This window comes from Gallus gallus, chromosome 1 (assembly GCF_016699485.2).
Source record: "Gallus gallus isolate bGalGal1 chromosome 1, bGalGal1.mat.broiler.GRCg7b, whole genome shotgun sequence".
Taxonomy (NCBI): domain Eukaryota; kingdom Metazoa; phylum Chordata; class Aves; order Galliformes; family Phasianidae; genus Gallus; species Gallus gallus.
The window spans coordinates 22,838,296-22,854,718 of NC_052532.1; the positions used below are offsets into that span (position 1 = coordinate 22,838,296).

The following is a 16,423-nucleotide window of genomic DNA, read 5'->3' on the forward strand; positions in this document are numbered from 1 at the left end:
TTAGAACATTGTGTGCAGGTACAGGATCTTATATACTCAACTTTTCTCTATGGGAAGTGGTGAATAGATGTCTTGGTCTGGGTTTCTAAAAGCCTGTGTGCTCACTTAATAGTTCCCAGGATAGAGAGGTAAAAGGTTGAAAAGCAGAGAAATACAACTGAGGTACTGCAGATTACAACTGCACATCTCTGGGCAAGAGGTTGTTGAAACCTTTCATGAACCTCTGTCACAGCAGTGGAAGGGGATTTTAGCTGCTCGTTGGGAGGCAATGGTCTCCCAGCTGTGGTTGTTCTCTCCTGCTACACATACACAGTCTACATACACATGTTGATAGCAACAGCACCCACCTTACCTGACCATATGGATACCAGAAGATGAATTCTGAACATGGTGGCTGCTGCTGGGGGGATGATGAAGGAGAAACCGTGTTATTTCTGGTTTTAGAAAGACTAAGTAGCAATTGCTACTACAAGGAACAGGAAAGGTCCATCCACTGTGGGGTTAGGATGGTAAAGTTTGGACTTGCATACTACACACATTAAAGTTGAACTGTTTTTCTGGTGTAGGCATATACATAGAAATACATTAAACATGGAGGGGGTTTTTTGTTTGTTTGTTTGTTTTAAAAAGAAAAACAAATAAAAACAAAGGAACTAAAGGCAATCATATGACTTTCAATCCTTGGATATAAGTGTCTCATTGTTCTGAGTTTCTCCTTCCTTCTGCCCTGCATCTCTCTAGAACAATTAATGTTTCTGATATCAATATTTTGTATTTTAGGAAGGTTTTGAAGTGAACCTCAGAGTTCAAGCCATTGCAGCATTGCAATATTAATTGACATTAATTGACAGACTTAAGAGTACTTGAGGAATGTATCACTGTTTCTGTAGCAGCGATCGTAAAACAATGAATCTGTAGTTCTCAATGAGATTTCTCCGTAAAATTGTGTCATCACAGCAATACAGGGAAGAGCAGAGGCAAGGCATGTAAAAGATTGGACGAGATTAGTTATGAATATCTGAGATACTTGACAAAGCCCGTGGTGTAGTTTCCTAAGTACAAGTTCCGTTTGTGCCCGTGCTTTAAAAAGACATTATGATTTGTTTAGAACCTGCTTAATGCATTGCCTTTCGGCTGCAATTTAATGTACTGGCTCTGATGCTGGAAATTATTCTCTTTGCACTTTCATCAAAAGAAATGAGTAGTTTTGAAGTACAGAAATAATAAAAGGTAGATATTTCTTTTTCCAAGCAGAATATTTGCAATCTGAACAGTGTCGTAAGCATTATAGAATGGTAAAAATAGACAGCCTCTTCTTGTGATTTCAAATGCGAACTCCAAATCCCACTGATGTAAGGAGAATATATACATAAATATACAACAAAATAATTATGTTGCATATAAGAAATATTCATTACTGTATTAAATCCTTGGTGCTTTATAGTAAGATTCTGTCATTTGTGCATTAATATTTCTTCTCAATAAATTCTATGGAAGGGAGAATGTAGAGTGTTTATATTATATTCTAAGATGTGCAAAAGAGAAATAAATATGCCACTGAGTTATATGAGACAGCTGTTAAAGCTGTGATTTCTATTGTAGCATCCTGGCATCAGTCAGTGCCAAACATATAGGTGTTCCTTTGCTAACAGAAGAAGAAATGTGTACAATATTTGGGGTATCTCACACTGCTGGCACAGCTGCTGGATTACTCTCTCACATTTTCTCTCTCTGCAGTTCTATGTGCAGTTACAGATGCAGTTATGTATGCAGCGGTAGCTGATAATGTACAGCACTTCATGAATTCCACATTCACCTGAATTACAGAATATCACTCATTTTTTTAAATATTATTTTTAATACTTTCTAACAACAGAAAGATTGTCTGACCTGGACATATGAAGTGTAGATGTAAAGATCAGTGCTTCCAGACGTGGCAGAGAGATGCTGGAGTCTCTGTCCCGCTGTTCTCTTTCCAGACCTTTCAGCCCACCTCTTGTACTCTGAAGTACACTTTCTAACCTAAAGATTGTTGTTACCTATTTCTCTACCCTTTCCCAGCAATACAGAGGCAACCAAGTCAGTGTGGGAAAAAGTGAGATGTGGGCATGTTAGGAAGACCCAGACATAGTATTTCCAGACCAGCTTCGAGATGAGCCCAGATAAGTGGTGCCAAACATTCCTTGCCCTGCAGAGTACTGTGCTGCTCTGGTGGGCTGTCTTGTGCATTCCAACTCAGTAGCACATTCCCTCTGCAGACAGGGAATGAGAAAACTCTTCAAGGAAACCTCACAAAATGATATAATGAAGGATGATCAAATCTTTCAAGGTAGATTTATGCAGCATATTTAAACCATGAATCAAAGCTGAAAAGGAATCATGAGGGAGTGACCGATACGCTCCATTTCATTAATGCTGAGGAATTCCTCAGCAGTTGTTGAGGAAGGTCAGATCCTGATGGTGCAAAATTCTTTAGACTTGATATTTTGCTGGAGAGAAAATGTTCCATGTTTGCACAAACAAAATTTCTGGGTATTTGCTTAGAATAATAAATTTTATAATATTCATTCCAATATAAGGCTGGAGATTTAAGGTCTCATAAAGAAAAGTTTTGACTAACAGATTAGAATGGAAAAGCTGAGAGAGAAAATTGTTGCTGTTTCCAGGGTACAGAATGTGCTCTGAAATGAATTAGGAAAATAAATTTCTTTAGAGTTGGTTCTGTGACGCAGTGATGTATCTTCAACTGATAGAAACATCAGCTCCTTGCTGGCAGTGGGGTTATCCAGGGTACTTTTGCAGTGAGGGGAAATGAACTTCGGCTCTGTCACCAATTATGTTATCTGCGCCGTGCACCTCTGACATCAGCGATGAAAAACATGTGACATGCTTAAAGACAATCAAACATCAAATAATTCCATGCTCTGCAGCAAAGAGAATAAGAAGGTGAAACCAGACAAATGATGAATACAATGGAAAATAATGTAACCAAACCTGAGCCTGAAGACTTGTTTTAGCCTGGCAGTTGATGCGTGTTCTACATGTGACACAGCTGGCAATGCAGTGGGAGACACTGCAGCATTCAGTGTGAAACTTATTGCATCTTCTGGATACTTTTCTAGCAAGATCTAAAAAAAAAAGAAAGACAACAATGGGGATGGTTTTAAATGAATATGAATAGTGGATGAGATTCGTGCTTGTGCAGTTTTGAGACAAGTTTTGAGCTTCCCACGTAGTCACACTGAGCCCCCAAGTAGTTCATGTCTGCGGAAATCACTGGACAAACATGCATACCTTGTCAGCTTCTCTGAATCTGTAGAAGTGGCTGTTTTTCTGCTATCAGAATTTATTGACATTTGGTAGTAAAAGCCTGTTCTTGTTTTTTTGCTCTTTCTCCCACAGTTCAGTATCTGCATAATAGAGCAAACTTGAAATAAATATTCTGCAAGAGAGTTTGTCTCAAATGAGATCAGAATGGTGCATTTGATTTCCATATTTTGTTTTTACAGAAAGCCAAGTTGGAACCTTCAGGCTCACCTTCGTCTCTGTACGGAAAGCATAGGTCAGCTGTAGAATTTGCTTTCTTACAGCAAATGTTTTACAGCTGTTGCCAATGAAAATTAAAATACATAGAAAAGTATTTCTACATCCTGTGCTCAGAGTCCACAGGGCACATTGCTGGCTCTTATTTAAAAAAAAATTAAAGTTGTTCAGTTAAACAGCTGGAATGATTCAGTCTTGCAAATATCGCTGTGTCTTTCAAGAGGAAAATATCACGGTGCAACCCTTACATTAAAAGAAAAATTACATATTTGCCTGCCTATACTGAGCAGCTGAGCTTTTAAAGGAAATGTTCCATGACAGCAACTCCGATGAAACGAAGCAGAAGCGAGAGCAGGAAATATTAACATTTCGGTCATTATTAATAAATGCATTTAATGGAAGACAAATGTGTTTTGGAAGAAAAAATGATAATTTTTCGAGAAACCCAGTGGGTATAATGATATTAGCACACAGAATCTATAAATTGAAATAAGAACTTCTAGTAATGGTGATCAGGATTTGCATCATACTAATTACTGTTTGGATGTTGATTCCCTGAGCAATTAGGTATCCTCGTAGCCTATTTTTCACAATTAAATTTAACAGCTCCTTTAAAAGTATGAAGTTATGGAATAAATAGCCGAAAGCATGGAAAAACTGACAGAATTTTACAGTACCAGAGTAAATCAATTTTTATCAGTTTTATTGCTAAACTCTGTTTCTTTGGATTATCGAATCTCTTATACCCTTGCTTATTCTTGGAAGCAACAGAGTAAAATGAATATGTTATTGCTTCTATTGGGGGCTCGTTCTTTCAGCATCTGATTTCAAGGCATGAAGATAAAGACGTGAGCTTTGTATATGTTTGCTTTAATGTTGGCAGTTGAAAATTAAAATAGAAGGGAAAGTACTTTAACCATAAGGCTAAAGAATACAATCTTGGGTTTGCCTTTTCCAGCAGAATGTGGTTGCTTAAATGCTAGTTCTTGAGGCATACTGCTGAAGTCTAAGAGGTAGAAAACTGTGACCATCTGCTTTACTGGGCAGTTCACTTCCAAAGGCATGGGCATAAGTGGCTGTGAGACTTAGCTGAAGTCTTGATCAGCAAGAAGCTTAGGATTAGTGCATGGAATATTTCCACCATGAACACTAAGCTTTATGAATTATCCAGACCATTGCTTTTCAGCCAAGGATTTTCATTCCCTGCTGTAGATAGAAAAAGGTGTGGGAGAAAGATGTCAGTCAAGAACAGTGATCATATTTGACATTAAAGGTGATGATTCTTTTAATTTGTGTACTTCCACCTGTGAGTTAATACTAGCACTAGATCTTTGTGGAATTGTTGTTGTGTGTGGGGTTTTTTTGATTGTTTATTTGTTGGGTTCTAATAGGAAAAGGTTTGTCTTTAATTATTGTGGTGGTCCTGTCCATGGTAGTGTGGGCAGTTCCAGGGAGCTCAGGGGCAAATATACCCTGGTCCCTGTGCTCTTGACTGTGCAGCAACAGCGTACTTAGATGGTGTTTGAGATTGCAAGGGAGTATTATTCCTGGGTGGTGGGGTCTTGGGATTCATCTTCTGTGAGGGTGCTTTCTCCTTGGAAATCTCATTTCTGTATTGTGATAAAATCTAACCCCTGGGTCTGCCTTAGGGAAGAGCAGCAGTGCTAGGCATTACCTGTCCTGCCAGTACGTCATCTATTATCAGATCACAAAACAAGTTTTCTCCCTCTGAGGAAGGTAATTTCTTTTCAGAATACCTGTTTCAGTTTTCCAATTAGCATTTGGTGTAAGGCGGTGTCCACCACAAACACAGAACGCAAACTTCTAACTAGTCCAGGCAAAGCAGGGAAGACAAAACGGAGTGAGAGATTCAGTTAATTCAGTGGACCTCACCTTTGTTGTTCAACCACCTGTAGGACTGGATTATGCAGAACCGCCACTTTCAGAAGAATTTTTTGCTTCTGTTACATATTCTCGTGTGACTAGTGATAGGACTAGAGGGAATGGCTTCAAGCTGCATCAGGAAAGGTTCAGGCTGGACCTTAGGAAATACTACTCTGAAAGAGTGGCCAGGCACTGGAATGGGCTGCCCAGGGAGGTGGTGGAGTCACCGACCCTGGAGGTGTTGAAGGAACGTTTGGACACTGTGTTGAGGGACATGGTTTAGTGAGAACCATTGGTGATGGGTGAATGGTTGGATTGGGTGATTCTGTGGGTCTTTTCCAACCTTGATGATTCTATGATTCTATGGTATTACTTTTTAGATTTTGTCTTGGAATTTGTAACTTATCTTAGTTGAAAGTTTCTTTTACCTTTTAGATCCCTTTCATGGAGGTTTAATAATGTGTGTTCATTTTCCTGGAATGGAGAGTCCATGTAAATTATCCTTGAAAGTAAAATATCGTTCTTTGTAAATGATGTCCTGTAAGATTTTAGCTTGTGTGACCTATATCCTTTTACTGAGTATACTTGTGCACTCACCTGTTTTCTTTATTTCTTCAGTTTCTGATGATCTCGGTAAGTTAAGTAGTAGGAGACAAAAGGAGAGTAACTGGAGCTGAACTTTTTGCATTTTGTTTGCACCTGCTAACACAGTCAGAATTACTGTATTCAGTGATTACCTTGAAGCTCTGTAGGGAAATGGATTACTTTGTCAGAGGAAGTTGCAGTCTAATTCATACGCCTTTCTGGTTTTGGTCCTGCTGGCACAGAGCAGAGTAAAACCAACTGAGATAAGATTCCCAACTATAAGTTTGTCTGCCTAATTAAGCTTCTCCAAAGCTATGAAGCCTTGTGGCAGCAATTATCTTGCAGTTATAGTTGCTCTGTTAAATATCAATTTATCCAACAATTTTCCAAGGTTTGCATTTGTGTTTACATTTTTTTCCTGCAGTCCTGTACTAAACTGCAACATCACATGAAGTATTACGTTTTCCTATGCTCAAATCTCTTATTTTCTGCGTTGTCCATTTACCTAAAATCAAGCATACATGTGGGTGGGTTTCTTTTTTGAAAAGGAAAAGCTGATACTTTTCTGAATTAGTTAGATTGTCTTATGCACGGTACTGAATATAACATAGTTAGCAGGATAACTTTTATTGCTCACTTACTTGGTTGGTTTCCCTTTGAGCATGCAGTTTCTGTTCTTTGGGTGAGTTTGGGATTAAAAACCTCATGGCTGATTTTTGATGACAAATGCCATACAGAAAAACACTGATTCATCTTATTACCAAGAAGAGTCTATTCTGTGTAAATATTTAATGCTGAATGCTTAAGAAGCTACAATCTAGCAGTGCATTAATATGTGTTCTGTTTGAAAGATTAGTCCTATTGCTAAAACATTTCCTCTGCCCTGTTTAAATTCTGTCCTTTTACTTATTGTAGATGGGGAACTCAAGGAGATTTCACCACTACTCATCCTCGGCCTGTTGTCAAAGTAAAACTCTTTACAGAAAGCACTGGGGTTCTGGCACTTGAAGATAAAGAACTCGGAAGAGTGAGTATTATTGTTGAAACGTCAGATTTGTGTGAAATTATGTCTAGAAATGTGAATGTCGTTAAAACATACAATAAAATGGTATAAGGTATTCAGTATAGCATTGGCTCTGCTTTTCCAGTTAATGATGATTATTCTCAATCTTCTAAACTTGGTATATTTACTTGGATTACTCTTCAGAAATTTGCATTGTGGATTCATTGTGCTTTTCTTTGCCTTAAAACCTCTTTCTAAAAAAAAATTCCTAGACTACCTTAACTGGTTTAGCTATTCAGATTAAGAATGAAGAGAAGAGAGAGAGACTTGGCATTTAGCACGTATACAAAACAAGTGGGGAAGGGAAGCAAGGTCTAAACTGATGGAAGGGTGTAGGAGGAGGAATGGTGGAGGTAATGTTGGACTAAAATAAGGATTCTTACTCTTGTACTGTCTCAGCTTCCCTTTCCCAATTTTCCTTATCTTGACACGATCATTTATCCTTCTTAGACCAAAATCAGGTGTTGCAGAACACAATGTATCATATAGAGAGAAGGATGGAATGAATGAGCTAGAGACCGCCAATCTCTCTCCCATTCTTTTGAAATTCTCCCCTCTGACACATGGGGACAGCTCATGTTTTAACACTCAATTCTGCATTCAGAGTCATGGCTGGTTCTCATTTAAGCAAAGAAGGCTTGTTAGGAAGAACAGGGCTCTTTCCCCTTGGTGTCTTTGTACTGTAGACGGATGCGTAAGAAACTGTGTTCCCACATATTCTTTCATATTTCTACACATATTTTAAGGTCAAGGCTGTATCTTCAGTATTACCTTTTCTTGCCTCCTCTCATGTCTTTCTGGGAGAACTCCAAGGTTACTTGGTGAAGGAGCTTGCAGCTGAGCAGACCAGGATCAGTGATACTTGGACTGACAGCGGGGAGTAAATGCTGAAAGGGAGGGCTGAGGGGTCTGTGTAGTTAAAGTCCAGTTTTTTGCCCCTGTCTGCTCAGTCTTTTCAAAGAAGAAAAAGAAAAGTCAGTGCAAAGTTGAAGAATAGAATATATGGCCACTGGGAACTGTGGCCAGTGTAATCATTGTTAAGGAGTGGGAGAAGAGAAGCAGCATTAACAGGATAAAAGAGCTAAGAAGAACTACAAGTATTAACTGGATGCTGTTGCTCTTCAATGTTAAATAATCAAAATTCAGGTAAAGGCTTTTGTCTGCTTTATTAGATTGCAGCTAATTGGAGTTTCTGAAACAGGAGGTTCAAAAGGTTTTAAATGATTTTAAAGAATTGAAACTTTCAAATATGTAATAGTGAATATAGCATTCACCTTAACTGTATCCTATAGCCCCAGATTATTTGTTGGTTTTCTTTCGTCTGCCTCTTCTTTCTTCCCACTCCTGCCTTTCTTCTGACACATCTGTATTTGTTGTCTGTTCAAAGTGTTTTAAAGAAGGTCCTAACTCTCCTTTCTTGGTAGGACTGACAAAGGGAAAGAGAATTAAAAAAAATAGGTTATTGTGAGGGGCTAAGCTCACTGCCCTGCTGTTGGAAACTGATCCAGTTTTCCTGGTCATACAGCAAGACATACAAATGGTGAGATAAAAGAGTAATCTGTTTCTGTTGCTGATTCTTATGCTCCTGTCCTTCAGCACTACATCTGCCTGCTTTTAGCAGATGCCGTGAGGTTTGACTGTTCGTACTAGAATTAGGCAATTAAGATAATTGCTTTTTGTTGCTTTTTTTATTTGTCACAAAGGACAAGGGGCCGATACCCTCCATTCTCCTGCATTGAAGTTTGTTCTGAGACTGGGGAAAGCAAACAGAAGTACTTGAGAGATACTTAGATACTAATTTTATGTTTTGTAATCAGTTCCTGATTTATGGAAAATGTTCAGCCTCCATACCTTCTAGAATACTTTATTCACCTTTAAAGTACAGTGGAGATACTGTCGTACATCAGCATGCTGCTGTGCTCTGTAGGGTAAAAGAGGCTGTGTACTTGTGCTTACACAGCCTACAGACGTAAGTCGTGGAGAGTCTTACTTTCTCCTTTCGGTTATGTATACACTTTTCTTTATATACATATGCAGCTTTGCCAAAGTACTCCAACTGGCTCTGCCAGTCAGTAAGAGACAAACCTCCCACAGTGACCACATCTTAGAATCACAGAACGGTTTGGGCCTCAAAGCTCACCCACTTCCAACCCCTTGCCATGGGCAGAGCTGCCACCCCCCAGCTCAGGCTGCCCATCCAACCTGGCCTTGAGTGCCTGCAGGGATGGGGCATCCGCTTCCTCTCTGGGCAACCTGCTGCAGTGCCTCACCACCCTCACTGTAAAATACTTTTTCCTTGGATTTAAATTCAGGCAACCTTTAAAAAGATGTCAGATCCCTCTGGATAAGCATAGTTTTGTAATAAAGTTTGTCAGCTTCATGGCTGGTCAATGCACTGCGGGGACTCACTGGAGTACAGCTGGGTTAGTTCTGCTCAGAAAAGGTCTGAAGATTCTTTCACTGGAATATTTTCTGTACTAAAAAATTCAACTGAAACCTGCCATTCCTGAGGTAGGCTTACTGTGGACATTAATTCTCATTTCTCAAGTACTTTCTTCAAAGCATGCGTCTTGACCTGACACTGCTTTTCTGCAGTATTGAAGTTTGCGTTCCCCACACCCTGCAGTTGAAGATTTTGTTCTGTTTAATCTACAACTAGAAATAGAAGGTGGTATCAAAGTACATGATTTGAATTTTAAGCTTCCATCAGGTACAAAGGGTTTGTTCTGGCACCAAGAGACTAGCTTTTTGTGCAAATACATCTCAGGTGTGAAATGTGGAGCCGGCGATGGATTTTCCCAGAACTGCAGAAGAGAAGTTTTCCCCCTGCTCTGCTCCAGGTGATGGCTGTCTCTCACACTCATTAACTTCAGTGTAGACCCTGATCTCAGCGTGATAGATCCCCAGTTTGAGAAGGAGCTGCTGATTTCCAGAGGCAGATGCTAGTGTTGTAGTGGGAGGGAAGCAGGCTCCTGCTTTTAGTGAAAAGGAGAGCCCATACTTACATCTTTATTCTCAGAAAGAGTATAAAATATAGACATGCAGAATATAAAAACTAGAGGCTGCTTGACACCTGCTACAGAAGTTGCCAGATGAGCACTGAGTGAGAGAAGGGTGTTGTTACCTGTGTTTCACATCTCCTTTCAAGGCGTTTAAGATGTGCTTAACCAACAGGAGGTAGTTCTTGTCTAACACTGACATTGACTTGTCTGACATTGCTCTCTTGTTCTGAAAAATAAAGTAAATCCATTTGTGAGTGCCAAGAGATGACTTTCCTTGTTAGGGGATGTTTTTCTTGCTCCCTGCTGACTGCTTTGAGTGTCTTTAAATAAAAAGTAAAACTTCAGTCTTTGTTCCACAGAAACTGGAGGCTGGCTAGCAAAGCACAGTTCTCTGTTAGCACAAAAAATGGGGAAATGTGCTGGACAGGAAAGGAAAAGATGTTATTTGGATCTGAGTTTGGCAGAACATGAGCTTCTGTGGTCACAGTCTGTGTCTGTGATTGTACATATCTCAGCATCCAAGGAACACTGAATTTAGCTGCTAGAAATGAGACAGGCTGTATCTCTGGGGCTAAGTTTGTTCTAATCGGGAAATGTTCAGAAACTAATCAGGTGTCTTTGAAATGTGCGTCCCACTGATCTGGCTGCTTCAGAAATTGTATATACATATACAAAAGGCAGAAAGGATAGAAATGTTTGCATTTGTACGTGCAAGAGATGAGGAAGCACAAAGAAGCAGAGTTTGGAGTAAATCCTTCTGAAGAATCAGGGTGGTGGCTGATGAAACAGGGATCCGACACCACTTTTCCTTGTTCAGTACTTTGTGTATGAAGATGTTCAAACCCAGTAATTCAAAGTGACAGCCATTGTGCTTGCTTAGCACACATGTGAACACAATGTGAGAACAGCAGGTGGTGTTTGATTACTGGCACTTTTTGAATATAAGAATATTTCAATCTCCTTGCTCTGAGTATTCAATTAAAAGCAAACGACTATCTCCCAACTGACTTGTCAGAGCCAGCTGCAGCCAGCAGTAATCAGCTTTGTAATATGTTTTTGTTGTTGGTGGTGGTGGTGGTACTGTTCCTGTTGAATTGATTTGAAGACATTATGAAATAGCACCCCTACTTGCATGACTGCCTGGTTTTTGAACACTGACTGCACTGGGCATTTTATCTTCTGTGCTATGTCTGAATGGTCTCAGAATAGAGATGATTCCATGCTGTGAATACATTAATTTAAAGCCTACCATGATGGGAACTTGTTTCTCCATCACTTTCACAAATGACTGAGGTTTTGCAGGTTTTTCTTTAAGTTTGGAAAAAGGCGACAGATTACTCTCCCCCACCACTTTTTCTAGTACTGCATTGTATCTGGCTCCATGTTGTTGTTCCTATGCTAACAGTGACTTTCATGAAATCACAGAATCATTTGAGTTGGAAGGGACCTTTAAAGGTCATCTAGTCCATCTCCTCTTATATGGAATTGTTCCTCTTATATGGAATTGCACAGCCGGAACCGTGGTTGAGCACCAGGTGAGAAAGTGTGGCTAACACAGGGAGCTCAAGTGCAAGCAATGCACCTGAGTGACCCAAAAGGATGGACTTGGGGTCCACCCCTTCTTATTCTCATTTAAGGGTTAGCAGCTGAGGGAGCAAAATCTCTCTTTGGAGGTGGTGTTCTTTTCAAGACGTTACTAGCCTTTGGAAAGGGTGAGCTATTTTCTATATTACTTTCTAAACTAAATCTTCGTGAATATATTTATGAGCATGTGTCTGTCCTAGTAGAAGGTGTTATTGTCTCTTTTTGTTGCTTTGTCCTCCTGCAATGAACAGGAATGTCTACAACAAGATCAGGGAGCTCAGAGCATGGCCTAGCCTGACCTTGAACATCTCCAGGGATAGGGCTTCCAACACATCTCTGAGCAACCTGTTCCACTGCCTCACCACCCTTACTATAATTAATTCTTTATGCCTAATCTAAATCTTACTTCTAGTTTGAAACTATTTTCCCTTGTCCCATCACAGCATGCTCTCCTAAATAGTCTGTCCATTTCCTTCTTTCTTCCCCCTTTAGGTACTGGCAGGCTGCTAGCAGGCTGAACAGACCCAGCTCTCACAGCCTAGCCTCATACAGGAGCTGTTCTCTTGAATACCTTTTTTTCAGTAGCTCTCTGAGACTGCATTTTGTCAGAGATTCTTAAGCTTTTTTTCTTCATTCAGACATGCTCTCTCTTAGTTTTGGGGAACAGGTTGTTTAGGAAGGACTTTAAGACAACTAACATCTGTTCAAGTAAGCATTCAGATGGCACCGGTCAGTATCTGTTGGATGCATAAATTGAAAAGTCTTCCCAGTTTTTTTCTCAATGCCAGTATTTTAGATGGCTCTCTTGCTATACACCTGTCCTGGTTTTGTTTTATTTTTCTTTCTTTTTTACCCACCTGTTACCTGAAGCATTATCTGAGTGCTTCAGCTGTAATACGATTGTAGCTGAAAAGCAAGAGGTTGCTCAGTAGATGAGATCACGGAGGTGGCGTAAGATCCCTGTATATGTTATATACCCTTGGTGACTGAGTTGCCATTAACCCTTAATTTTCAAGGAGAGTCACTTTCAAAAGAGCCAACTCCTTTTTCCACCTCTGTCTTGTGCCTTTCCTGAAGCTGATTGTGCTTTGTTGTTGTGGTGGCAGTGAGTGACAGCTTGGCTCTCAGAGGCATAAAGAACCTGAACAGAATGCTGTGTTTCGTAGCCTGCTGCTGGGATGCTCTGAGGAACTTCACTTCTTTCCATACTGATGGCATCTTCTTTGCTGACATCAACTTGTATGTGGGCAAGTGTCTGATGTAGCTCGGAACAGCTCCAAACTTTCAAGTTGTGAGGGAGGGTGACTTGAGAAGAGTAGCAGACTGTCAAAAGCAGGGAGGTGTCCCCTGTGCAAGAGTATGGCCAGAGCTGCACAAACAACGTAACTCTACAGGGTGTCTAAACTGCTATTAGTGATCTATTCCCTGCCCCAAACCAGCTCCATTAATTTTTGGTCTGCAGCACTACTTTCAAATTGGCAAAAATCAGTGTGTGTTTAACAAAGAAACTTTCCTGTTATCTCTGCTCTGACAATGACTGGCAGCACAAATTTTTATGTGCCAAATAATATTGATTATTTCATAACATAAAATTTGCCTGTCCTCCCTGCTCCCACTGCCATCAGTTATCTTTTCAAATCACTGCATTTTAAGTCACAAAAGAAAAAACCTTCCGTAGAATCAATTATCAGTCCTATTGCATGATGGAAGGAGCTTCAACAAATATAGTTGAGGGAGAATACCATGGTATTGTGGGTACTTATTCTTTTACATTGTTTTAAATAAGCACAAATTGATGCAGAAGAAAAGTCTGGCTTGTTCTGAAGAGGCTTTTCCTGGGCTGCACCTTTTATTTTCTTTAAGGCTGTGTAGTTTGAACTGCACTGAAGGGGAGAGTAGGATTTTCTTGGTTCTTGTAATAGCATGTCAACTGTCACCTGCCTGTCAGCCAGGGCATTAAGGGGCAGCTGCAACTCTTCACTTACATCTTTTTTTTTTTTAGCTTGTGATGGGGAGCCAAAGCTCAGCTTAGTCTGCTCAGACTTCCTGCAGTTCCCAAGGCCTTATGCCCAAGCATGTCTCAAAGTGTGTCCTGGACCACCTGGACTTGTAAAATCTTTCTCAGATTTTTCAGTGCTTGGGTCAGAAGAGCAGTAACTGCATCACCTGTTTGCAGTTTCTGAATACTAGAGAGCAAGAGTGGGTTGGAGAAGCCAGAAGACGAATTGGCTAATGGATGGAGAGAATAGAGAAATTATTTTGATTCTCTTGATTTCTTTCAAGTGTGCTTCCAGCCTGCTGCTCAGCTTGCCTCTGAGCCTGTTGGTCCCCTCTGGAGGCTGCATTATGTTGTGGCAGCATGACAGTTGTGGCCAGGGATGGTTAGCTTGGGAGCTTTATTTTAACCATGAAAATACTGATGTTTCTGTGTAGCGCTTTTGACTCTGAACCTTCTGCATGTTTGTCTGCACTGAGAAAGCAAGACTGCCACAGTTCAGTCTGTTCCATCTTCCAAGGCATTTTGAACAGCTAGCCTGTGCCCTGAAATCTTTTTTTTTGTTTTGTTTTGTTTTTCATTTTAAAGGAGAAAATGATCAAAGATAGAGGAGAGTTAGGAGTTGCTCAGCTGGATTGGCTGTTAGCTCAGGTGAACATCAAATGCCTTCTTTTATTGTCATCCAGCTGGGACTTACACAGCTGAATCTCAATAAATGTTGACTAGTGAAGTCATGCAGTGATATTAGCTCAGTATCCTCCAGGTGCAGCTGAGAAAGGCTGTGTCAATCATTCACAATCCAGAAGCAATGTTTTGAGAACTTACCTTGCACAAATATGCAGGTGTGCTGCTCTGTAGCATTGAAGATTTATGTATTTATCTTTCCTCTGAATGAGGAGAAGCATAAAGAGGATATGGATTTGCTGCTTTTTTGGTACCAAACTGTAGCTGAGTACCCTTAATGATCATGAGAAGATTGAATTTACTGATTTAGCTCAACCTGTGTTAATTTGGTTTACATCAGCTGAAGCAATGCAACGTACAGCAGCTGTGCTTGGTGTGTAGTACTCAAGTATAATGTGTCATTCATTATCTAATGCAGATTACCCGTTAGGTTACTTATTGTAAACAAGTGCTATTATGTATGTATATATACTATGTATATGATATATACAATTCATAGTTTGCTGTGTTGCTGCTGAGCAATCCACTGTGATGGTATTCACAGATATAGGAACAATAAAGTAACCAAGCTTAAAAAAAAAAATAGGAAATATGTGAAGTAGAAATAACTCTACAAACATTTTAGAAGTATTAGGTGTAGTGGAAGAAATATTCTATAGGCATATACACATATTTTCCAGAGAATACAGAGTTGGTATTATTTTAGTGAAGTACATACCTGGAGCTAAGCCTGTAAATTTGTCATCTGTTAAACAGTGCTGAAAGGAAATCTGAGACAAGTAGCCTAAGAAGTTTCTGAGCAGTGGAAATGATGTTGTATCACAGTGTGTCATCACGGGGGAAAATGCTTTAGATCTAAATTTCAGCTTGGTTTTTTTTTTTTTTTTTTCCCATCAAGAAAAATCTGCTCGGTGCTTTGGTTTCTGTGACTTCAGCTCGTGTCACCTGGTGATCCAATGCACAGTGGTTAGGAGTGCCCTTACAGGCTTAGGGTTATTCTGCAGGTAATTAATGCCTGCAGAATGCTGTGTGTGTATATGTGCACTTATGCATAATGACAAAAATGTTTGAAGTTCTTGAAATACAGTTTGTATATTCTGGTCTTTTTAGTTCTTATACTTTGCCATTCTTTCCAGCTTTAAATAATAATACAGACACAACACAGTGCATGTCCAAGTACTCTGTACTCAGATACTCATTCATTGCAAGAGGTTTGAAAGCAAATCTCAAAAGTACTTGTTTAAAAAAAAAAAAAAAAAACAGAAAAGGAATTGTCAGTACTGAAGTTATAAATTAATTACGCACTTGTCAGCTTATATTTTCTTTAGCATTGTCAAAAATCAAGAAGTTGACAGGAGAAAGATGTGTTTTGAGATGCACGAGCAGTAATAAGCTGTTGGAGGACAGCGACTGCAGTCTGTAGAGAAGAAAAGAAAATCATAACACCTCCTATGGACCTGTATGAATGTCAAGTGATTAAATGAGAGGAATGACGAATAATTCTGTTTATATAGTCTGGCATTTAAAGAGATAGGAACAACTTCTAGTTGGTCTATTTGAGATTTCAGAATTCAGAGGTTGCTATACTTACAATGCTTTTCAAGGGGGAGCTTTTACTCAGGAGGAAAATGGACATGCTTCTTGGGAAACAGGGAGTAAGCAGTGTTATAAATAGCATTTGCTATGGAATTGCAGAAAGGCAAAACAAAGTACCCTTCTGACTTATGACGACTGGAGTATACTGCTTTTTCTACTATCTGTTTAACAGGCACAGAACTCAATAGTTCTGAGAGGTTATTTTTCGCACTGATGTTACAGAAGTTGCACACGTGGTAAGGGCTGATGCATTACACTTCTCTGCTTTGCTAGCACTCCTGATACTAATGGGATACAGGAGTGTGCTTCTGCAAAATACTGACGTGGGGAGCTGAAGGCCTTCACTTTACATCATCCTCCATATGATTAAATCTGTTGTAACATTTTTGGCTTAGTAATACCCACTGGATTTATGCTTGCTTGAGGATTCTTACCCAAGTCTTTGATTTTGCTTTCCCCGTAACAGAGGGGGGAATATGTGTCTTG

General features: G+C 39.7%; 1 protein-coding gene across 27 annotated transcripts in view; it reads left to right on the forward strand.

Moving 5' to 3' along the window:
• The window catches only part of CADPS2 (calcium dependent secretion activator 2), a 301,879-nt gene that overhangs the window by 141,987 nt on the left and 143,469 nt on the right, over positions 1-16,423 (forward strand). For all 27 annotated transcript variants that reach the window (XM_040649118.2, XM_040649128.2, XM_040649125.2 and 24 more), the window contains exon 7: positions 6,928-7,039. In XM_040649118.2, the coding sequence (XP_040505052.1) occupies positions 6,928-7,039 (112 nt within the window). The remainder of the gene's footprint in view (positions 1-6,927; positions 7,040-16,423) is intronic.